The sequence below is a fragment of the Tachypleus tridentatus genome, chromosome 8 (assembly GCF_004210375.1).
Source record: "Tachypleus tridentatus isolate NWPU-2018 chromosome 8, ASM421037v1, whole genome shotgun sequence".
Taxonomy (NCBI): domain Eukaryota; kingdom Metazoa; phylum Arthropoda; class Merostomata; order Xiphosura; family Limulidae; genus Tachypleus; species Tachypleus tridentatus.
In genome coordinates this window covers 43130505-43157060 of record NC_134832.1, presented here as the reverse complement: position 1 = coordinate 43157060, position 26556 = coordinate 43130505, and the positions used below count along the sequence as shown (strand labels likewise).

At 31.3% G+C, this 26556-nt stretch overlaps 1 protein-coding gene across 3 annotated transcripts in view; it reads left to right on the top strand.

The window, feature by feature from the left end:
- The window catches only part of LOC143222293 (plexin-A2-like), a 106278-nt gene that overhangs the window by 27243 nt on the left and 52479 nt on the right, over nucleotides 1-26556 (top strand). For all 3 annotated transcript variants that reach the window (XM_076448613.1, XM_076448615.1, XM_076448616.1), the window contains exons 6-13: nucleotides 4888-5017; nucleotides 8327-8489; nucleotides 11840-11933; nucleotides 15583-15697; nucleotides 15955-16086; nucleotides 20506-20613; nucleotides 24510-24603; nucleotides 25147-25328. In XM_076448613.1, coding sequence (XP_076304728.1) covers nucleotides 4888-5017; nucleotides 8327-8489; nucleotides 11840-11933; nucleotides 15583-15697; nucleotides 15955-16086; nucleotides 20506-20613; nucleotides 24510-24603; nucleotides 25147-25328 — 1018 coding nt within the window. The remainder of the gene's footprint in view (nucleotides 1-4887; nucleotides 5018-8326; nucleotides 8490-11839; nucleotides 11934-15582; nucleotides 15698-15954; nucleotides 16087-20505; nucleotides 20614-24509; nucleotides 24604-25146; nucleotides 25329-26556) is intronic.

Here is a 26556-nt window from a genome sequence, read left to right as displayed (position 1 = left end):
ATTCTAGTTTTTTAGTTATTTTAAGACACCGACACTTAGTCAGTCCTTTACTGCTATTGATCTCTCGGTTTGCTCCTCTTCATTATTCTCCCATTTTTCATGGAGGGTTGACAATAATCTACTAGGCAGTGATCATTTTCCTATACTTTTGAGGGAGACTGGCCGTTGTTGATGCCACCCTACCCGCGTGCCATGGTGGAAGCTGGATCAGGCAGACTGGTCCCCTTTCACTGCTCTAACAGAACTTGATCCTGCCATTGTCTGTCAGCCATCAATAGATGACTGCATGGCAGCGGTAACTGACTATTATACACGCAGCTGCTCAGTGTATTCCTAAAACCTTGACACATTTTCCACTGTATCCTCGTTTGTGGTGGAATCCTGCCTGCCACATGGCACGGAAGGCTCAAAAACAGGCCTGGGATACTTTCTGTAGATATCCCACACTTTCAAGCCACATCACTTTCCAGCGGGCCCGTACATATGCCAGGTGGGTGAGATGTCAAAGCCAGAAGGAATCTTGCATTAAGTTCACAACTAGCATATCTTCTACCACCAGTTCCAAGGTCATATGGGAGAGGGTTGGAAAGGTCAGTGGGCACTACAATTCTGCCCCCCCTATCGATCTTACTCTGATGGCCAAGAAGTAGCTGATGTTCGGAGCATCGCTGATACTCTAGGTGAAAGCTTTTGCCAGGTATCTAGCACTTCTGCTTGTTCCTCCACCTTCATGGCCATCAAGACTCAGGCAGAGCATTCACCTCTTTCCTTTCGAACTGACTGTCTCTATGAATTATAATCATCCCTTTACACTGATGGAACTCAAACTGGCCCTTCATCTGTCTGGCAGTACATCGATTGGACCTGATGATATACACTGTGACATGTTGTGCCATCTATATCCTGTCTCTTTTGATATTCTTCTGATTATTTTTCCCCTCAGTGTGGATTCCTGTATGTGGTGAAGGGACCTCCCAGGGAAGGATCTGTTCTTTCTGGTTACCTCCTCTGGGATCTAAACATCCACCCACGTGTTTGCTGTGTGTGGCGACCCGTGAAGGGGAGGAGAGGATCCTTGTGGTTGAGGGGTCCAACCCTAACACACCACTTTGCCCTTGAATTCCTGTAGATGGGCAGCCTTTGGGTGGTTCCCCTTGGGTCAGTCGGCTAGTCCTCTTGGGCTAGAATCAACCAAGTACCGGTGTTGGAAGTTCTCAACGGATGTTGTGGACATTGCATCTGATGATGGTGTTTGGGTGTAGTGCTCATGAAACTTTGGTGTTGCTTCATTGTCCTTGCTTGGCATTGTAGTGCATCCCCTTGTAGGGCTCCATGGTAGGTGGGGTCAGTGGGCACCAAAATTTTCATTTTTCCTGTGAATCCTCCTACAAAAAATTTAAATAAAATAGTGAAAAAACAGTCAATAGGTAAATGACCACATCTTGAAGACTCTGATCAGCAGTCTTCAATGTCTGTACCACCAGTTGTACCTCATGTTCTCATCCTACATTCTCTTTCAGAAAAACCTTTAGGGCAAATGTCCCCCTTCTTTATTCAGAAGGAACTGGAGGGACTTGCTGGCTCTCCAAAGTCAATAAAGAAGCTCGATCTGGAGACATTGGTTGAAACATTCACATCCCAACACAGTTGAACTCCTCTTGAATTCAAAGGCTATTGGGGATGTACCTATTGAGGGGACTCCTCGTGCTACCTTGAATTCATCATGAGGAGTTATTGTTGAGAGGGATTTGAAGAATGTCAGAGATTCTTGCTGGTTTCTCCACTCATGGAGTTTCTGCAGTAGGGCACATTTCCACTTGTAAAGATGGAGTTACATTGCTGACAAATATCCTCATTTTGACATTTACATCACCACGTGCACCTGCCACCATCAAGGCAGGTTATCTAAGTTCCAAGGTGTGGCCGTGCATTCCAAACCCTCTCCGATATTTCCAATGTCAGAGGTTTGGCCACTCAAAGATGTTATGTCGTGGTTCCCTGACATGTGCTCATTGTGGTGGCAAGGACCATGATGCCTGTGAATGTGAAACAGACCCACGTTGTGTCAACTGCAATGGTTCTCACCCTTCCTACTTTCATTCTTGCCCTAAATGGTTGGAGGAAAAAGAGGTGCAGCATTTGAAACTGACTCATAACATTGCATATCCTGAGCTTCATGAATTGCTCTCCACCACTTCATCTCGGACATATGCTGCTGCACTTTGTTTCACCACTACAGTGGGAGTGCAGACAGATCTCTCTGTGCCTCCAAGAGAATTCTTGGATGAAAAGCCTTTTGATCTCCATAATTAAAAATGGTGATGAATCAACTTCTACACCAACCTCTGTTCCTCCCATACATTCCAAAAAACCCCATGATCCACATCCTTTGGTTCCAGGTACAGGCATTTCTTCAGATACATCTTTTTCTTCCACTCCAAGTTGCAAAACAATCATTTGTTCGCATCCTCAGTCACTGGAATCCCCTTCCAACAACAAAGACCTGCCCAATCGATCCAGGGCAGGATCCATGGAGGTTGATAGACCCCCGAATAAGGACAGTAAGGAAAAAAGACGTGGTTGTATACAGAAGGGTGCTACAGCCAATTTGCCTACATGTCATTAAAAATGGCCACCTTGATACAATGGAACTGTCTGGGTTTGTTCTAATCTGGATGATATCAAAACACTGATTGCTTCCTACCATCCAGTATATCTTTCCTTACAACAAACATTTCTAAAACCTGCCGATACAGTCACCATTCGGCAGTTTTCTCTGTACAGAAATGGCAGGCTGTATGATGGATGAGTACATGGAGGGGTGGTACTATTGGTTGATCAGCATGTGCCCACCCTGTCTTTGTCACTCAACACACCTTTGGAGGCTGTAGTCATACCATCACTGTTTGTTCTCTGTATTTCTCACATTGATGCTCTCATTGAACAGTTGCCATCTCTCTTTCTAATTCTGGGTGACTTTAATGGATATCATCTCCTCTGGGGAAGTGCTGTTATTGATAGGAGGGGTTGCTCTGCCAGGACCTCTGCCTTAAAGATGCTGGACCTCATTCATCATCAAGAACTTCAGCTTTACCCTGAGCCTTTCTGCACATCTCCGGTTCAGAGTTAATACATAGAGACTCATGAACCTTCTTTGCACCTATGTCATTTTCAACTGTCTTTACTATATGCCTCGAAACTTCGTTCCTTACAAAAGCATCCTATCTGGAGTTGTGTTTTCCTTTCTCTGTGGGCCATACTTTTTCAGAACAGACTGTCTGCCATTGCTCCTTTTAGCCTTCGTATCCAGGTGCAGTTGGATGAATTGGGTCTGTCCTTGGATAACATTGCTGTATCCACTGGTCAGCTCATCCCACCATGGCTTCTTACAGTCCCCAACTGTGATCTTTCTTTAAGTCATCTGAGAAAAGCATATACTCTCGATTGGAAGTGCTGTCTTTTATTTGCTGAACATCTTTTGAACCATCTTTCCATTCCTATTTATATGGATGGTTCAAAATCAGGTGACTGTGTGAGCTTTGCCATGGTTTGTTGTGGTTTGGTGGTTGCGTGCAGAATCCTCTCTACAACTTCTGTATTCACTGCTGAACTGTATGCCATTTCTCTTGCCCTTGATCACATAGAAGCTGAGCAGTACTCAAATTGCACGATTTATACTGACTTGCTTAGTTATCTACTGGCCCTGGAATTGCTTCACTTTGGTTCACATTCTGTTCTCGCCCATATTCAAAATTGACTGGCCCATTTCTCTTTAACATCTACTTCTATTCAGTTTTTCTGGATACTGGGCGACACTGGTATTCATGGGAATGAGCTTGCTGACCCCTCAGCTAAATCTTTCCACTCTAGCACTGAACTGATCCTTGAATACAGGCCCATAGTCCATGTATGGAACAGGCACAGAGTTGGAAAACAAGCTTTTCCAAATAAAACCCTATATTGGACTTTGGCCGTCTTGCTTCCATAAGGATCGGAAAGAGGAAGTTGTTGTAATTAGATAATGCATTGGTCACAGTTTTCTAACTCATCATTTTCTTTTATCTGGAACTGATGCACCAGTGTGTAGTCTGTGTAACACTCAGATCACAATAAGCCACATTTTACTTTCTTGCTGTCGTTCCTACTCTCAATGACTTTTTTTTAACTTTGTTTTGTTTTATCTAAATTTCCTTTTATGAATTTTACCATATTTGCTTTAATTTTATCTTCTTACCAGATGTTTGGCACAGATAGCATAGCTGCTTTTTGCCATAAAACACTAAATCAGCCAACCAAATAACTATCAGAAATGCATTATCAGTGTTGGTAAATGTTAGTTTTTGTTAGTATAAATCTTTTCCACAGTCTTGTTATGGCTTATATTCTTATTTTATAGTAATTGTTGTAGGTAGACGTATATTCTTATCTTGAAAAGAAAGCCCTGGTGTTGTGTGTGCTAAATTTCAGTTTATCAGATTACATTTTATCAATTTTTGAAAGTTTCCTGTGCGAAAAAATGTATTGAAGAGACTACTGTCACTTTACTTTTTATTTCTATAAATACCATTTGTTTTTAAAATTTTGTTAATATGGACATTTCTGAATTAATATTATCAAGGAACAATGGCGTAGTAAAAGTAAGTAATTTAAACCATTATTTTCAAGTGTGATTTCTGATGTGGGTTTGAATTTCTAGTTTTAATCATTACATGGACACTTCATTAAATAAAGCCAATAACTTCTGTTTTAATGGAATCTTTGAAGTCTGGTGATTGTTATGTCATTTTAAATATGACATATACAGACTTATGAATCTGAAGTTTTTACCTTTATTAAATATATTTTTCTATGTATTTTATTTGTTAATGATGTATTTGATTTTTTCAGATGTAGTCTAAGAGGTGAATGTGCTCAAGCAGCTGAGGATCCACTTTATTGGTTGTCTTATAAGAGTGGCAAGTGCACTAACATCACTAGGGTTGAACCACCCCAGATACAAAAAACAACAGCTCGTATTGTATGTATACATGTAAACTTTGTCTTAAAAAATGAGTCAAGTAAATATTAAAGGCTTGTTATTTATTTTCTTGGGTGCCTTTTGCAAATAAGTGTACAATGTTTAAACATTTTTTCATTACAATTGCATTTTTCAAAATTTTTTTTTTCTTCTATTATCTTCTTAGTTTTACAAAATAAAAGATCAAAATTAATAACTAAAAACAATTTATCATGATTCTAGGCTTGTTTTGGAGTTGTAACTTTTCTTTGACTTTTGGGATTTTTGTTTTGGAAAATGTTATGAAATCATTTTAATCAAATTAGCTGTAATATAATTATTTAAATATTTTCACTATTTCACTTGTATATTAAAATGTGTGTGTGTGTGTGTATATACACATTATTAGTTATAACTTAAAAAACAAGCCAAAACAAAAATTCATTAGACAGAAAATTCTGCACTAATTCAAAATATCCCAGGATACAAACTATAATACAGGATTGTGAAATGGATCCTAGGCTTTGGAGGTAACTGCAGAAGACCCACATTGTAGTGGGGATACATCATCTATCAGGTTTTTTTGTTTTTTTTTCAGAATAAAAGGTGATGTAATGATGTCATTGTGAGACACACCGAGTTTGAGCACCCACATTTCTCTCTCCTAATTTCTATATCTATTGCCACTCTTTATTTCTTGTGCAAGCCTGGTGAATAGAGGTTAAAACTAATACTGTGTTTCTCCACCACAATGTGGGTCCTATTTTTACAGTTACCTCTTAAACCTGTGGTACATTTTATAATCCTACATTATAGCTTGTATTCTTGGATTTTTTTTTCTTCTATTAGCTTCTTAGTTTTACAAAATAAAAGATAAAAGCTATAACTAATAACTAATCAGTGGTTTGGATTTGCTTTTTTTTTTTAATGTAGTCCTTTCTTGTGATTTTGCTTGTTTAGCTTCATTAAACTGTATTTATTTTCACTAATATGTCAGAATAAGTCAATTTAATTGCACTTCACAAATAAGCCTTGATAAAAAATAGTGTTTAACTCTATAAAGTTTTGTAGTCATGCCAAAACCTAAAATGCATAGAGAATTGTCAGTAGAGCAGATAGTTTTCATAAAATCTGTTACGCTTGTTGCACTCTTCAACAAATTACTGCAGACTTAATGCTACTCAAACACTATAAAATACACCACAGATCATGAAACTGAGACAAGTAAATTTGAAAATAGGAAGAGAAAAGGTAGAACACCTAACTTCATTGATACTGATGTAAAGTATCTTTGTTTATGTTGATTTTGGGACAGAAGGAAAACTGCCACTGATCTCAAGCATCAGATCAGTGACCATGTACCAAGTGACAGAAAAGTGTCCAGATCTACAGTATCAAGAACACTTGAAGAATGGAAAATTTGGTTATGTAGCAGTTAAAAGAACCTTTATTAAAATTTTCAAATATTGTCAAGAGACTGGAATTTGTTAAAAAGTACAAAACTGGACTCTTAGTGATTGGAAAAGGATTTTATGGACAAATGAGTTTAAGTTTGAAATATTTGGTCCAACAATGTTGAAATATGCTCAACAATGCTGGAAGAATTTGCAGTTATTAAAGCAAAAGGGATACACACAAAATATTAACTATTTGCTGAACCACTTCCACTGAGTTTGTTATACTAAATATGAAAATTAATAAAATTTATATATTTTATGTGATTTATTTTCTGTTCTTTGAAAGTAGCCTGAAATTTGTTTTTTGATTTTGTCTTATCATTTTTGGACAGTACTGTATGTTAAATATTTTAAATGGACTTAAAACATTGTCTTTAGAACACCTATAGTTTGAGTAATTAACTCATGATTTATCAGACAATTGCATTAACTTGGATAATTGAAAACAATATTTTACCAGCAATTATTGTTCTTCATGTTTTTATTATGATTTTTACTTTTCAGTTAGAGATTTCAGTGAATAGAACTTATATGAAATTATCCCAATATTTGCTGTTATTTGTGTAAAGTGGGTGCATGATTCACCAACAAGGCTTATAAACATGAAAATGAAAACTCGATTGATAATTGCCATTTAATTCTACTTGTGGAAGGATCATCTTATATAAATATAGCTCAGAGCAATAGAAATTATTTAAGTTATGAGCAAATTTCTACCAGAATCAAACAAATAGCTAGTTAAGAGCAAAATACAGTGTATTTTCTTGTTTTTTCCCAAAGCTATGTTTGATTGAATAAATAGCTAGAAGGCAAATATTTATGGGTTACTTAGGAAACCCATACCAGCCATATTTTACATATGTAATAAATTCATAGATTTTGTTTTTTATAGAAAAAATACTAGAAAGTAAGTTAGCAAGTTCATAAATCTAATATTACAGAAAATTTTCAGTTTGGCTGAGTTGTAAGGATGAATATTCATCTGTATGGGAAATAAACAAGAAAATTTGGATAGCCCTAGGAAGCATCTCAAAAATTAGTAGATATAAAAAAACAATTATTATATAGTATATTACCATTCAACTATAATCAAAAATTTAGATTGACAATTTTATATTTGTTTATGTAGTAAAACAAACCTTTTTTCTTTAAATTGTTACATTTATGTCTTAACTAAGAAGCATTGTGTGTATTCTCTATAAAAACAGTCTTCATTTGGCTGGGGGTGTATGTTACTGTTATGAATAAATTTTTAGAAATTTGTTGAATATATTTCAATAATAAACAGCAAGTCTTTACTGATGAAAGCATTGTTAAATGTAGATTTTAAACTATAACTGTTCATGTAGTTTTTTCATTTGTTCCTCTTTTTATCTTTAAAATCATAGTTATTCACTGAAACATCTTATTGGTTCCACCCTTTTATCTCTGAATTTTAGTACAATTTGTTACAGCAGAGAAAGCTGTGAGCGTAAATGTATGCAAGATAATCATTATCACCACTTGAACATACATTGATTGTTACTTTTGGAAATTATGCTGGACAAAAAAAAACTCAAACCAAATTTCATCATTTTCTTTTCTCCTATATTAATATTATTCATTTTGTATTCATGAACTATCATATTGAAAATAAGAATTAAAATTATGTTTTAGGAATACACACAGTTGGCTCCATTTGGAATACATACAGCTGGCTCCACTTTAGCCCAAAAGAAGTTTTGGAATTTTTTTTTGTACATTGTTTATGTAATATCTTATTTATTGAAACAGTTTGAAATAGTGAGTTTGCTTAAATTGTTTAGTAAGTGGAGTGGTATAGATGTTTAATTCCATTATTTTGGCAAATAACAAAAGGTTATCTCACCTGCAGCTGACTCTGGAAATTGATAATCTGCCTGTCTTGGAAGGCCAATTTCTTTGTGCCTTCACAGCAGACAGAAAGACCTTAGTCACCAATGCTACTAGGACTACAAAAGGAGTAAATTGCCCTACGCCACACACGGACTCTCTTTTAGCCATTCCGCCAGGCAAACGTAAGTAGTTTAGTTATTAAACAAAAGTTCCTTTAAATGCACATATTTTCAAGAAAACAGCAAAATTTGTTTGATATTTGTGTTACAGTTTTGAAGAGCTATTTGATAGTAGGCTTTTTATATGGTGCTTATTTTGTTTTTTGAGGGAAAATTATTTTTTGAGTGTGATCTGTTATGAAATTTAAAGTACCTTTTATCTTATATTTTGTGTTTTTGAAAATAAAGGATTAGGCTACTATCTTAATGCTAGTATGCAGTTCAAACGTCTTTGCATTCCTTTCTTCTAATTCATGTATGTGTTGGTTCTTTTTATTTGAACCTGGTAATTAGGGTTTGTGTGCTACAACAAAATATCCCCCCTCCTCCCATTTTACGTTGTGGGTGGGCTGTAAGAATGAGAATCAACTCCTTAACTCTTTTACTAACTTCTTTTTTAACTTTCGTACATAAACTTCTAATACAGTAAGTGCATCTCCACAAAATATGTACACTTTTAATAAACATAAGCCTTTTGTAAGCAAAAAATCAAATTTTATAATGATTATCTTTACTAAAGATTTGTTAATGAATATATTTCTGTATACTATTCCGAGTGCTAAAAGATTTTCATGTTAAGATTAAAAATCCTTTTCTTCATGTCAAAATTTTTAAATTTTGAACTACCCAAGTAAGTAAAATTCAGTAAAACTTTATATTTTGTTATTTTTTACCCTAATTTTATATGTGGTAGGTCAATTTAACTGACCTTGTAACCATTACAAAAGAAATTGAAATAAATCTAAATTACTCTTTTTTTTCTTTCTAGAATGACTTCAAATTGTGTATGAAATCACATTTTATTTATCCTAAATAGTTTTAAACTTGTAACAGTATAAATTTTACACTTACATTTGATTGCTTTATGACCATCTGAGTCATTATTATTCTCAACATCATAAGTTGTAAATCATTCAGTGAATATGCAGCTTGCATTATGCAATTGAATTACATCATGCACAAGCTAATTTAAAGCATACTTTAAAAAATTACTTATTTCACTTACTCCTACCTTAACATTAAAAAAGTTTACTTTTTTAAATTAAATTAAATTAAAAGGTTACTTTTATAATAATAAATAAAGAATAAAAAATAAAGTGCTTTCCTCTCTTTTTTTGTTTTGGTTTTTTTTCGTAGGGTGGGTTGCTGTGACTAACCCTAATTTTTGTACTAACTGGTAGTTGTTTATAAACTTGCATTTAATTGAATAATGCACCAAAGTATGCAGACTAATGTGCAAAATGCAAGCAGTGTTCCATACCTACCACAATTTTTTGACTTTCTAACTACGCAACAAGAGCTCATCAATATGTTTCCCATGAGACTACAGGTTGGGCTGGAAGAGGAACTGATAATTCCCTGTAGAGGAAACAAATACTTCATTTGATAGATGATAATCTCAGTTTTGTATTGGTTATAAATAATATTGAATGTAACAGAACTATTGACACTTTGAAAGAAAGAATGTGACAGGTGGATGTGGCAAGGAGAGATCTTGTTGTCCATTTTATGGCCCTGTAACCAAATAAGATTGAAAGCTATAAAAATTATGCATTGTCTGAGCAACAACAATATTTTAATATGTAATTTAATATAAATTTTGTACTTTTTGGAGAGAATCCTTAGAGCAAATGTTTCAACTCTTACACTAAGGGATTTTTTTTTCATGCTGTCTTATGAAAGAACTTTTAAAACTTTAAGTAGTATTTAAATATGGATTATTAGCTATATTTTTATGCTATATTTATTTGTATACCATGAAAAGAAGGAATAGTGTGGTTAAATTTTGAATGCAACTTCCTAAAACCTCTTGAGAAGAGGGTAAAGCATGGATCGTGGGTAATAGGTTGCACCTGACTGAGAAAGATGTTGGCAGGTGCCCTTAGTTCCTTTGCTATAAATATATAATTTTTTTCCAATTCTTATCAATCACTAAGAAGACAAATTTAACCATGCACACAAAGAATAAAGAAAGATACAATTTCTTAGAATACTTATTAACAATTATTTTGTTATTTTCACAGTTTTATCTACAGTTTTTTGATAAAATCTACATTTCTTGAATTTACAAATTTTAATGAATAAAAAGCAATATTTTTTATGGTCGTCTTATTAATTGTTTCCAAATACATCTTATTGACTTAGGTTTCACTCAAAGGATTAAAATTATAAAACTTTGTTGGAATTACTTCTGTTAAGGCACTTTCTGTGAATGGTTAACTTAGGTTAGAATTACTGTACTTTTAATGTTATTGTTATGGTTCTTTCACATTATATATTTGGGTTCAGTCACTTTGACTGACATTATAACAACTTGGATGCTGTTTATCTTCATGAAATTTAACATTCTTTATAAAGTGTGTTGTACATAGAAAGACAGAATTTTAATTAGGTACATTTACTGAAGATATTTCTGAATTTATAAAGCCTTCACTGGGGCATTACGAGTTTCAGGTAATTTTTCATGTTAACACTACAATTTTTCTTACAATTTTCATCTTTCATTTATATAACTTAATTCCTAAATGAATATCAGAAAAACAAGAAGTTTATTACTCGTGACTTTTTGTTTGCAGTTCAAAACCCTAATTATTGATATGATTGTTGTTAGTACTTTCCTGAATTTTTATTTACTTGAAATATTCAGTAGAATATGAGTTACACACAAAGCATGAATGTTAAACTGAACTGTCTTCCTTACCTAAGTTATAAGTGCATTAAAATCCTCAGGTGGTTAGCTGAATTTGGCAGCAGTAACTTTGAATCTATTTATTGAATGATACGAAAACTTGTGAGAATGAGCTAACACTATATATGAGTAAACTGAAATTTTCTCTTTCATTTGGTTATAAATAATATAAGAATAAACATCAGATAGCATTATTTTTTTTTTAAAGACAGTATGTAGCAGGAAGGTGTGACATGCAAGTTGGACAGTTTGATTTATATGCAAGTACAACATTGTGACTGGAAGCAATATGTGTAGAATACAATTTTGCAGTGTTTACACTATGTGTAATATGTATGAAAATTCAAATGCCCAAATAGGAATGGAAAGAATATCTAAAATGGTCAGTTTGGAACAGAAGAGTGCCATCTGATTAGAGTTTTTAATATGAATATTTGAATTTTATTGATGTACATTGGTAATGTAGTAGTTTATTTAAATTTTGAATATAACTAAATGGTTGTGATGTGTACTTTGGCCTACCTCCGTTATGAGGGATAACTCATTGTTCAAAGGTTAATCTGTTAGAATGAAACCTCAGTGTATCTAAATATAATTAAATCTTTGTTTGTTGTTTTTGTTACAGATCATTTTACTGCTAAGCTGTCTGTAAGAATAAAAGGTGGACCTGACTTTGTAGCTACAAACTTTACTTTTTATGACTGTAGTACCTACACCTCGTAAGTGATGTTTTTTAAAACAATAAGTTGGCATGCTGTATGTATGGTGGGTACTTCTTTTGGCTTTTTTTATGAGGAATTGTAATTTGTAATATATAAGATGGTGCAAAAGTTTTACATCCTCTTGGTATTTCCAAGTTTTGCTTTTGCTGTGAAATTTGTAAGTAAAGTTTTTGTTTTTTCTTTGATTTTATTTGGCTAAAACAGTTGGTTGGAATGTCATAAACTTTGCTAGAGTGTAGAAATGTTATCCTGTTTTGTGGGTATCCTAAACTGAAACAGACAGATTGACAGAACTAAATTTGGGGCAACCTAGGAAAAATGCTTGGTTTATCTCCAAGTTTTGTGCAACTTATTCTATGGCTAGTTATAAATGTAGTGGAGGATTTCCACACAGCTGTAAGGGCAAGGCATGTGATGGTACGTGATTTTTATATTAGTCTGTAAACTTCTACAATTATTTCTCGGCCCGGCATGGCCAAGCGTGTTAAGGCGTGCGACTCGTAATCTGAGGGTCACGAGTTCGCATCCCGGTCACGCCAAACATGCTCGCCCTTTCAGCCGTGGAGGTGTTATAATGTGACGGTCAATCCCACTATTCGTTGGTAAAAGAGTAGCCCAAGAGTTGGTGGTGGGTGGTGATGACTAGCTGCCTTCCCTCCAGTCTTACACTGCTAAATTAGGGACGGCTAGCATAGATAGCCCTCGAGTAGCTTTGTGCGAAATTCCAAAACAAACAATACAATTATTTCTCAGAGATTTCCAACAGTATGGTTGCCTGATGGTGCCGTGGGCTAACCAAGTAAAATTTTATTTAATAATGTTCTTCGTTTTAGCCTTTTTAAACTGAAAGCTTTAACTTGCTTCAGTAGCACTTTAAAGTACTTTTGTGTGTGTGTGTGTCTATATATAAATACTGATTCAAAAATTAATAATGAATGGTTTTATTAAAGATATTTTAGATAAAATTATTAAATTATTCTGTAAGAAATACAAAAAGTAAAATCTGAAATTTTACTTAAAATTGCTAAATTATTTTTAGCTAAAAATCCGATCATTTAAGAACTTGGCACTACTTTATGTGGATGTACACCTTGAGCCGTGTATAAAAGGACAACAGTTGCAGTAAACTTAGTATACTGATATTGTTCAATGTTGTGTTAATTGTGTTATTGGGGGTAGAAATGCTAACTTCAAAAGGTAAGTTTCATCTTACTTTACCCTCAAATGGTAGTACTTTATTTTATTTAGTTTTTATTTTCATTTTTTTGTTTTACTTTGTTCTATTTAATTTTATTTTTTTCTTTTTTTTATTTTTATCTTTTTTTTTATTCTTATATTAACATGGGAGAGCAGTCACCTTCCCACAACTGTCTGCAGGCAGTGAAAGGTGATAGAGATGTGGAATGTTGTGGGCTTGAGCACCCACATCTTGCTCTCATGATTTCTAATATTTTTATATGAGAGTAGCAGATTGGAGGTTAAGACTGATAGATGGTGTATCCCAACCACAATATGGGTCCTATTTCAGCAGTCATCTCTAAAAGCTAGGATACATTTTATAATTTCACATTGTAGCTTGTATCCTAGAATATTTTTTAAAGAATGCAGTGTATTTTGTTTAATTTTAATGTGTTTTGTTCATGGCTTAAAAATTTATGGTTATAATAAATAAATAAATAAATAAATAAAAGGCTTGGGATGGAAATCACTTTGAAACTAAAAATGTACTTTATTGAATAAATATAGCACAAAATAAAATGACAAGCCTTTGCAATTAATTTTTTTTTTAATTTTACTACTAATTGCATTTTAAATACCAGTTTGCAACTGTGTTGGCCACAGCATTGCTTTTCCATTTCTTATTGTAATTTTAAACTTTTTTTGTATATTTAAATTTATTTTAAATACTGAAATATTGTTTGATTCAAAAACTAGGCCATTATTATATTATCCCTGTAAAATATAAACAAACACTTGTGTACTTTAGGTTTCATGATTAATTTCTGAACCTAGCTAATTTTGTAACTAATTTTATTGATTTATGCTGATTATTCCCAAGTGTATGTAAAATGTACTTTTGATATGTAAATACAAAAGGTTACTTCCTTAAATTGTATAAAACACATTACAAGAACAATTTCATTGTAGCTTAGTCGAGATAAACAATACAAGTGGTAATACTAGTCTTGCTAGTCACAGTAGCAGAATGTTAGCTAAAATAAAATTATTATCATCTAGAAAGTAAAATAATTCTATTCTAGATTCATTGCCAGAATGTGTAAATCTCTCCAATTACAAACTGAAAAGAAACACAAATAATAGCACGACAGTATCATGAAGCAGCATGCTGCACTCTTGCTTGTTTAAACTTTCAACATGAAACTAGACTGTTTATGTAACAAAATGAAGTAAACAAACTAAAATGCAGTATTCTCTTTTCCTACATAATGTCTTACTCATATTATTATCCTGAAAGAGCATGTTTTTATACACATTTGCAGGTAGACAAGCTTGTCTAAAAACTAACCTTTGAACCCATGGCACAATGAGGAGAATGGAAATGTTTCCTATAATGGCAAACTGTGTATCTTTGGATCATATATTAAAAAAAAAAGTTAATTTGAATTTATTATTACATTTCTTTAGAGCATTGGACATTTAAAAATGTTTTTGCTCTCCTGAGATTGAGAAAATATTTGCATGGACACCAGGAAATGATTGTATTGATTTTGATTTTTTTTTTTTAATTGTAAGATTTCTAACTGTACAACTGTCGATGGCATCCACAGCACATCGATTTTTTCTAAAATATTTATATAACATTGTTTGTGAATTCTTGACTTTCTTGTTTACAGGATTCATGATAACATGTTAGATATGTAAAAAGGAAAAAAAAAAGTCATTAGTGTTACAGTTAATCCCACTAATTATTCTGGAATTTCCTGTATATTTTAGAGAGAATGATTTCACCCAGTATTTTGGTTTTAATTCTTTACACTTGAGTGTTTTGACAGCCTGAAACATAATTATTCAACAAGATGCAATATGTGGAACATTACTGGTAATGTATGCAACTTCAGTGGTATGGTGGTATGTCTGTGGACTTGCAATTTTAGAACCTGGTTTCAATACCCATGGTGGGCAGAGCACAGATAGTTCATTATGTAGCTTTGTGTTTAACTACAAACAAATAGGAAAATAACATTTGATAATTGGTGTGGGTCTGTCTGAAAACCACGTGCATCTGAAGCTTTTTTTGTAAAAGTGTATTTTTTTTCACATGAATTATTTTGAAGAGTTATTGATCTGGTAAAAAGTGTAAAAACTATGGACTGAATGCTTTTGTGTTGAATTTTCTGTATGGTGTAATTTGTTGAATAACTCATTTTCTTCTGATACATTGCACTGGACTTACTGAAGTTACTTTTATTGGTATTCATCAAGCATTTTTGTGTATGATTAATGCAGGTCTGTTAAATTTGGTGGTGAACACAAAGCTATACATGGTGAGTAAAAGACACTATAAACACTAGCACTATGGGGCCTTATAGGGAGTTCAGTATTATTTATTAGTTCAACAAAATTATGTTTATACTAAATAATCAGAAGACTTTTAAAGTAAGAATATTTTTTCCTATTTATTTAGGTGCACTCAGTGCGTTTCCAGTCGCTTTCCATGTGATTGGTGTGTTGATGGCCACAGGTGTACCCATGATACTGGTGAAAACTGCCGTAATGACATTCTCGTGACTGGATTAGCAGTAAGTACCTTGAAATAAGCAATTTCATTTAAAACTTTTAATTCAAATTTATGACATTCAGAAATTTTGCTTCACACTAGAAATCTGTATTTTAAATTGTGTTGTACATTTGTTTCTGTTGGTGTGAGGATATGGATGGCATCAGTTTGTTTTTCTTATATTTATGGTTGAGGTAATTAGTAATCATTCAAATTATATAACAAAATTGTACTCTAAACTATGTTTAGCTATCACTGTCATTTGTCATATTCCTTTAGAGTATTGGACCAAGCATCCGCTCTGGTCCAGGTTTCTGTCCACGGATCAACACTACATCTGGAGGATCCACAGAAATACTTGTACCCATGGGAATTAGCAAGAAAATACATGCTAGAGTGGAAAATATTCAGGTAAAGAAAGTTTTCTGTTGAAATAGTGAAATACAGAAACAAAACACGTTTATGTAATTATTACTGACATTTTTCCTTAAAAAAATAACAAGGTGATATTAATTTAGTACAGAAAATACAAACATTAAGATTTTCTTTCTTTACAAAATACTTAGTGTGTTAATGTGTTCTTTTGGAACTGTATTGTTGAAAAATTTCATATTTTATCTTATTATATAACCTTGGTAAATACAGGTATGATAAAGTTTTAATCTTTTATTCTTATGTGTACATAGTCTTATGTTCTTCGTTTATAGGATGTAAAGAAACCTTGTAAAGCATATTAAATGTTAATATGCTTTTGTTTGTTTTTTAGTTTCTACTTAAAAATGTAAAAGTATAGGTTTCTTTGTTCAGTAAAATAGAAAGAAAAGACTAAGAGCTAAACACATCAACTTCTGGAACTAATTAATCTAAAGACTTGTAATGTGTAATTAAATTTATTGCAGAGTATGAACACTTTTTAACTCTTTCAGCATGAGCATGGTCGATTTAACTGATCACATGACCTCTTTATACTTGTTTGAAGTCTTTATTCATTTATTCTTTTAATATAGTGTGTGTGTGTATATCTTCAAAAAATTTTGCAGTCTTTCATTTATAATTACAAATCTTTTTCATATTAAATATTTTGATGAAACATTTTTGATAAGCTAAAAGATTTGATCATGTATATATTGAGTATTTGTTTTGAATAGTATATTTGCAAAGTAATTTTCATATTGAAATTAAAGATATTTTTCTTCAGTTAGAAAATCTCCAGTTGCCATTGTGTAATCCCCAAAACCTCGTAAATAATTTTAAATGCTTTTTTCAAAAACTGCTACATTTTCTGATATTTTATCTAGCCTGAATCAAAAAATGATCTGTATTTATCTGACCTTGTAACCATTAAAAACAAAAAATAATTTAAGTTATTCCCCTCCCTTTTTTTCTTTTTAGAATGACTTCATTTATCCTAAGTAGTTTTAAGCTTGTGACAGGGAATGTCTTTTTTCCCTAATCTAATTTTAAATAAACTAAAGAGATCTGTATTCTTACATTAGAATTATTTTTTATAATAATAAATTGACATGAATAACAAGAAATAAAGTACTCATGCTTTCTTTTTTGTTTTGTTATTGTTGATTGTTGAGAAGACATAAGCCTACTATTTAATGCTAATGATAATCATGCACTGAATGACTTGTATTTAATTAAATATTGCACTAAGGACCATAAACTAAAAACATGCAAAAAAGTAGACAATTTCCTCTAACTCTCAGTTTTTATGGTTTTCTGACTATGTGACAAGAGTTATTACGAACTCATCCAAGCTAGTTATATTTCTTACTGGAACATTGATTATTCTCTGAATAAAATTGACTATCTGTTCAGAACACATTATACAATACATGATCTGACAGATGAAAACCTTAACTTTCTATGGTTTAAGTAATGCAAAATTAAATATGAGAAAGAACTATTAAATTCGAAAGAGGATGTGATTGGTGGGTGTAGTAGGGAGGGGTCTGACTTTCTGTTCAGTAGCTCTGTAACCAATGAAAGTTTGAAGGCTATGCAAATAATGGTTTGTATGAGTAATGACAATGTTATAGTGAGTAATTTACAGTTAATTTTGTACTTTTTGAAGGGATGGTGAATAAAAATGGCTAGAGAAGATGAGTATCACCCAAGGAGAAATTCAGGATTTTTTTCTTCTTATTGCTTGGTAGAATTAGGAACCTAAAACTTGTATAGTATTAAAATGTGGATTATTAGCTAAGTTTAAATGCCACATTAATTGGTATGACAAAACAAAAAGTTGTTTAATAACATTGGATGTAAGACACTAAAACTTTCTGACATTCATCATAAAGAATACCTGTAGCAAAATGGTTAATGCCATATTTAAAGATGTGAAATATTGTAGTAAGGCTACTACTAATTTTTAACATTTAATTTTGCTCTTAACTCTTTCCATATAGGGTTAATAAATTATTCTAATCTTTTAACTCCAAAGTAACCATAAAATCTTCCATACTATAACTTTTAATGTGGTACTTGTAATGTTTACTAAAAGTTAGCTAAATATCAGAAGATACAAGTCTTGTACACAAAAATAAATTTTAATTATTTTTGCAAAGATTTATTTATGAATACATGGAGTCAGTGATTTTCATATTATGATTAAAAATACTCTTTCAATCTGAAAAAAGATTTTAAGTTTCATTCGTGTAGTTTCTAAAATGTAAATAAACAGATATTAAACACTTTTGTAATTAAACTTTGTTTTATCTGTTATTTTGTTTACCTTAACTTTGTATGTACTAGGTCAAATTTACTAATCTTGTAACCACTGTTTTATCTGTTATTTTGTTTACTTTAACTTTGTATGTACTTGGTCTAATTTACTAATTTTGTAACCACTGTAAACAGTGTGAAATAAATTTACATTTTTCTTTCTACAGTGACAACAACTCGTAACAGGAAATTACATTTCTTCATCTCAAATAGCTTAAGGCTGTTAACAGTATATATTTTATTATTTTATTGCACTTTGAATCATAATCTAAATAATCCTAGCATACAAGTTGTAAAGCATACAGTGAATGCTTAGCTTGCGTTATTGCATTAAATGACATAATGCATGAGCTACTCATGAGCATACTCCTTGAAGAATTTTTATTTCTTATTATTTGTTTATTTCTATTCTAACTTTCATGAAATCCAATAAGTTTCTAATTTTAATTTTATTTACATTTACAACAACAAGTAAAAATACGTATATGGAAAAACAAGTACTTATCTTTAGCCTCTTGTTTTTCTGCTGCCAGCTGCTGGTGAATTTAAGCCTTATTTTTATACTGATGTTAGTAGAATACTAAATAATATTCATTTATTTGCACAATGCACCTAAGAATAAAAAATAACGTACAAAACAGCATCCTATACCTATTATAATTTAACTGGCTTTTTAACTGTACAATAAGAGCCTTGAAATTTGTACACTTATGTATTAACACAATCTGTCCAGGCATCATTTGATGTGCATGTCACAAGGTTTTAGTGACTTGTATTCAAGATTTAGTTAAACTAACTTTTGTTTGCTATTCCAATTAGTATAGCATTAAATTGTATCTACTAATACATATTTTAGTATTTTACTGGTTGTAAGTTCTTAATTTTATGAGGCAATATTTAAAAAAAATCCTGAAATTTCCTTAGTGTGAGAAATATTGTTCCAGACATTCCCATTTCTCTATTTCATTCATCACCCCTCCAGTAAGTGAAATTTAATGTAAATTCCTCATTGTAGTATCATAATTGGCCAGACAAGCTAATTTTTACAGCTTTCAATTTTGTAGGTCACAAAGCCATAAGAGAAAATTGGGCCCCTCTTGACACACCCACCTGTCTCATTTTCTCTTTCAGAAATTGTCAATCATTTTATCTGATACTTAATGCTATGTTGTTTATAACTATTCAAAAGCCAAGGTTTACATCTATCAAACAATGTATTATTATATTTTATTATTTTCTGAACAGAGAATTATCAGTTTCTCAGTTAATGCAGGCTTTGTTTCCACAGGAAAGATATTGAATAGCTTGGATGAAATTGTGATAATTGAGGGAAACTGTTTTTTGCATGTTGTTATTCTGTTTTTATGGTGCATTATTTAACCAAATAATTTGTTGTCATCAACAATTGCTGGGAAAAAGTTCAGGTTAAGTATTTTATTTCTTGTTTTTTATGTTTAATCTTTATTAATTATAAAAATATCCAAAATGTAGAAATAAAGTTAGATTAGGTAAAATAATAATAATATAATAAATGTTTATTGAGGTACACATATGGGCTCGAGGGTAATGCAATGGTATAGTGTAATACAAGTTCCACTTTCCCAAAGTGAGTTACAACTTATAATAACATGAATATGGTAGGTAGTTGTTTAAAGTGCAGTAATGGAACAATAAAGGAATGTATTTTCCTGTCAATTTGAAGTCATTCTGACTAGGAAATAATAGTAATTTAGATTTATTTCAGTTTTTTTGGTGGTTATGAGGTCAGTAAAAATTGATCAATCTTGTAAAAAGTTAGGGTAGAGAAATTAAGATACAATATAAAGTTTTACTGAAAACAAATGTTTGAAATGTGTTTAGGAAGTTTTAGAAATTACACAAGTGATATTTGAGAATTTGGGGATAAAAATCACTATTTACAAACAAATCTTTAGTAAAAATACTTCATTAAAAATCTGTTTTCTTGTGTATGAGACATGTAAGGTTTACTAAAAGTCTACCACATTTTGTGGAGATGCATACTGCATTAAATGTTAGTTATATGTAATATATTTTCTCTGACTTGCAAATGAATTTATAACTGTTTATATCTTTCAGCAATTCACTCCCTCAACAAGGTTTGTCTGCCAGTTTAACATTGAAGGAAGAGTGAGGCAAGTAAAGGCCCAGCTGTTAGGAGATATAATTTATTGTCAAGATATGAACGTAAGTTTACATTTTATTCACAGTTGTATGAAATAATAGAAAATGACTAGAAGGTATTACAAAAATCACCACACCTATTGTGGTTTCTAAATCTGATTCAATTTTCTGTTAATGGACGAGTATCATTTTGCCATTGACTAAATCTTTCAGGTCTACTTGTTAATAGGTTAGGTTATACTTCATTATGTAGACATAAGTTTGAATACTATAAACTAAAAATTAAAAGGTTTGGAGCACACATTTACATTTTTTTAAAGTTAAGGGCTGTAAATAACTGTTGCTACAGATAATTTTTTCCTTTAAGGAGTAATCACTCTGAGAATTCTGTCAGTGAGAGTAATTTTAAAATTTTATGATAAAAAGTAATTTAACTAATTATGATCAGTGATGTCGAGAAAACCCACTTGTAGAGAAAAATGTATGCAAAAACGGCTTGTTTGGGTTGAGAAAATATTTTACATAGAAGAACTAATTATGAATTATTTAACTAATTATGAACAACGTTTTTTGATATTAAATCACCAGATGTAGTCATAATAAACACGAATAATGACATTAGAAACTTTAATTTAATTTTTACATCAGGTTCTTTAACTAATTATGAATTATTTAACTAATTATGAATTTTATTTGAAAACATAATTTCACACAGGATTAATTTTGCATATTAAATCACCAGATGTAGTCATAATAAACCAACTTTGTAACCACAAAGTAACCATCTGAATAATGTCATGTTGTTTTTTACAGTTGTATTTCTTTGTTAACATTGAGTTTTTTTTACACTTTTATTATTAAACACTTTCATTGCCACCCTTTTATGAACTGTATCTCATGTCATTTTCTTTATGCTAATTACACAAACTCAATCAGTGTGATAACTTGCAACTTTCATTACAAAATAAATAAACTACCCTCTTTTTATTTATTTCTAAAATAACAGGAATGTACTCTAGTTTATTCTAAATAGCTTAAAGCTTGTAACAGAGAATCCTGCCACACAAATTGTAAATCCACAATAAAATCATAGCTGACATTACCATACTGAATTACATTACACAAGCTTTTCATGATCATACCATGTGAATTTTTTTCTCATTATTTCACCTAATCTAACTTTATCTAACATAAGTTTCTAATTTTTACATTTTAGGTACTTTTATATTAATGATAAATAATGTACATGAAAAACAAGTGTATTACTTACCTTTGACCTCTTCTTTGCTATTAATTGCTAGTGAAATTTAAGGTAAGTTTTTATACTGATGATACTAGTGCACTAGATACTTATTTAATTAAATAATGTACCTAAAAACACAATAATAACATGCTCAAAGCAAGCTACTTGTTATAACTGTCATAATTTGCTTTTTAGCAATAGCATAAGATCCATAAAATTCTCAAAGTATCTTGATCTGAACACCACAACTGAAAATGAAATACAGTACGCTGAGCTAAAAACAGTGTAATGTATTATTTGATGGACTGAAACTTTGTTTTTCTATTAATCATAAATAATGTGACAGTTTGTGAAAGAAAGGATGTGACAAGAGGGCATGGCAATTGGGTCTGATTTTTTAGTTTGTAAACAAATAAGATTGAAGGCTATAAAAATTACTTTGCATTAATAATATCTATATTTTAGTGAATAATTTGTTAAATTCCATACTTCAGACTGGGGTAGTAAATTAAATTAGAGAAGATAGAAGCTTGGAGAACATTGTAACAATTTTCAAATTAGGGTAGATTCAGGATTTTTTAAAATTTCTTGATGAAATTAGGAACTCATAACTTGTATAATATTAAAACCTGATTTATTAAGTGTTTTGATGCAAAGTTTATTCATATGTTTATAGTAAAGCAGATTAATTAAATTTTGAATGCAACTCTTAAAAGTTCGTGAAATGTGCACTTTGACCTACACCTGTAGCAAAAGGGTAAAACATTTATATAAATGAAATTTTTTAAACTGGTGAACACTTTCATCATTTATGTACACACTTACACATAAAATTTTGAAATTTAAGTGCAGATTATAAACTTTAACAATTTTTAACTCAACTATTTTAAATTTGATATTTCAGCATTTTGTAACATTTTTCTTGTGAATTTCAAAAGGAAAAGAAACATGTTTCAGCTTTCAAAGAAACCTTGTATGTACTCAGAACATTTATTGAGTTTTTATTTTCTGTTAAGAATCTTTCTGCTTATTCCAAGGTGTAGGATTATATTTTCTAAAGACTTGTTATTCCATGAGTATATAATTATCCATGTCATGTTGTTTGCACAGTTGTATTTCTTTGTTATCACTTTTATTATTAAACACTTTCATTGCCACCCTTTTATGATAGCTAAGCATACATTCTGAACACTTTGAAAATAATCATATATAACATTTAAATTTAATTACTTTAGCATTAATAGTTTATAATGTACTCTCAATCAAAGTACTTAACAAATAATTTTAGAGAATGACTGACTACCTGGAGTTTCTGTGGGAAAGAACAAATGAATCTAAATGTTTTATGTTAAATTATATTTCTTTGAAAAAAAAAATTTTTTTTTTGTAACCAAAAGTGTTTAGGTTTTGTAAGTATAGTGGGTGATGGGAGTGATGTTCTAATGATTAATTTCTTGTTTAATGAATGTTATTAAGTTTATCGTGTTCAAACATTGAGCATAAAGAAACTCCTAGTTATTAAATACATTGTTTATTAGATAAAGAAACTGCTCTCTACCAAGAATGTGTTTTAATAAAAGTCATAACATTTAGTCTGACAAAGGTAATGATGGTGGCACTGTTAAAGTAGGTAAGGGCTTAGGTCACTGGTAAAGCTTTTACCTTTTTGGGTGACTTGTATAGCCAGCTATGGTGACTATCCCAATGTAGGAGAAAGAGTATCACAGGAAATATCTTAATGAATGTCAATTGAGTTTAACTGAAAATATTATACAAAATACTCTTATCAACAGGTAATAACAAAATTCTAAAGTAAGTGGAAGTATCTTTTTAAAAATTCTCACAAAATCATTTGAACATTTTCAATTTAAAAAGGATTCTTTCTGATATAATACCAAATTGTATGAATTACTTAAGCCCAAAACTACACCCTGTTTGATAATAAGGTACAACTAGTGTTATTAAATATGTCAGTGCCAGCCCAGGTTAATTTCTGTGCTAAATATTTTTCTGTATATAATTTGGATATGAATTAATAACTGTGAAAAGGAAAAAAAAGTTATTCACTCATTTTATTACTCCAGTATTGCTTTGTCACTACTAATTCCCTCTTGAAGTACAAACTTACCAAGTTACTCTAGTCTTTCCTTTTCACTAATAATTCACTCTTGTAGTATCCACTCATTAACCTATTTCAGTATTGCTTTGTCACTATTAGTTCATTCTTCCATTATCTACTCGCTTTTAAACTTGTTCCTTTCTTTCTTTGTTACTCTTTATGAGAAACTTCTGTGTAGTGGAATGTGCTAATTAACCCTTGACATTCATTATATTGCATAATGATAGGATAATCATTTGATGTGTTGTTTAACAGTTAGTCCTTACAAATATCTTGATGACAAAACATGTACTGAATCACTGCAGTCTTTTATATTAAGACTTGTCTAGAAAGAATAAACACAGCATTGTTGTGACCCATAATTGTGTGTGTTAGGTTTTCAGGAAGGGTAAGTTGACTCCAAATGTAATCTGTTTGAAGTTTTCACAAGTGACAAAGGTGTTGAGTGAGTTACAGAACATTGAATATGATGCTACAATGAATTGTTTTTGTCATTGTAATTTAAATTGTGAAGTTTTGGAATCATACTTTTGTAATGACTACTTTGTTTCTTGAAACATGTAACTTTTTCATTTTTTAAGGTGTTTTGTTTTTCAGTTCACATATGGAACTCCTGCTCCAAACATCACAGCTACATTTGCTGTAATCTGGGAGGGAACCAAACCACTGGATAATCCTGAAAATATTCATGGTATTATAACTAATACTGGGAATAATTGTGTATAATTTTTGTCACTGTTGTTTCAAAATTGGAAATGCACGTTTTTTTTTTGTCCAGTATCAGATTTTTTTAGATGGTTTTGGAAAATATATTATTAACTTGTATAGTGATATTCATTTGTTTAAATTTGTTTTATTGGTTAAACTTAAAATTCACATAAATAATTAAAACCAGTTGTAACTATTTGTATTACAAGTCTGTTGTTTTTCACATCTTTTGATTTTTACATTTCATTAAAAAAACAAATAGGAGTTGAACATGACGAGGATTGAATCAACCAAAATCTAATATCTTGCAATGATTAGAGCAAATAGCACTATGAGTTCTAGATCTTTAAGGATAATTATTGTATTTTTAGAGTCTGCCAACTTCATTTCTTGAAAACCTATGATACATACTTGATTTCAAGTTTCGATGTTATTCTCTTTCTAAAATTTAAGAATAAACAGGTGTTGTATAGATTAATTCTAAACCATGAAGAAACTAACATATCTGTGTTTGATTATTCATCAGTTTTAGTGTACCGGTGTGAAGGTATGGCAGATAATTGTGGGATGTGTCTTGAACTACTTGAAAAGTACAGTTGTGGCTGGTGTCAAGCTTCTAAGAGTTGTCAAGTTTATGATCGTTGTCAGCAGAATGCCACTATGTGGTTAGAGCGAAAACAGACTTGTCCCAATCCTAAAATCAAGAGGGTAAGAATAAATCAGAATTTACATATAATTAGATTCATAGCTAGTTAATGACATTTATACATTGAATTTAATTTGGTATAGATTTTGGTGTATAGGAAATTAAAGTATAGATTGATAACTTCAAACATTGATTTTGTATGATACTTTCAATTATTTCAGTCAGTGGTTGTATTTTTTCACCAATAAGTAGATTAGCCTTGAAGGTAATTAGACAAATTTATTTTTAATTGTTTTTTCCTAATTTCTTGCATTTAAAAAGTTTATATAGGCCTTTTTCAAAATAATTCTAATAAGGGCAGATTTATAGTAAATTGGCTTTTTACCAAAATTTCCAACTACGCTTCAAAAATCATCAATTGGTAAATCTGTTTTCCTTAAACCCACTTGATTCTTTCTGAAACTTGATAGTTTTCTTTTTATCTCTTCTTTTTGTTAGTTTTCAATCAAAAAGAGCTAAAATTCACAGCTAACAAACGAAATTGTATTTTTCATATTCTAAGCATAAAGGGTATTTTAATATAAATTTAGGAATAAATTGTGTGTGTGTTCACACACCCACATGTGGAAGTAAACAAAAGTATCCCCATTTTGAAAATGTTAATTTGTAATATTCTATTAGTAATAGAAAAATATGTAAAACTTTGTTTTTGTAGTGCATTTAACGAGACCTGTTCAAATATGATCTCAAATCCTAACTTCAATATGCTTTTGTAAATACCTGAACTTTTCATAATTTTAGTTAAACTTTTCCAAACTTTTGTGGTGCACCTGCTGTTATTTACCTTCTTATTCCATTTAGCCTATAAAATGATCAAATCAATTTCTCTGCAACAACTGAATGTGAAAATGAAACTCAGTATAACACAAACCAGTTTCACAAGTTAATATTTAGTTGGTGTTCCCTTGTATTTCAGTACTGCTTCACATTGACACATAAATACTTGTGATATAAAGAAAATAAGGGACCTGTTATCCTATCTAGGCTGTTCTGTTCACTTAACTAAACTTGTTAATAAAAATAAAAGACTGAGAAACTATCCTTTATTATTGAAATATTCACCAAACCCTCCTTTAAAGTAAACTGCATCCATCACATCTGAAGGAAACCCATTCCAAACATCAAACACTCTGTTAGAAGAATAAAATTATTGTAGCCAAAATTTATATATATCTCCTAGTTCTCTAATTTTTGCAATTAAACACCTCATTTGGATCCTCAATAATGTGT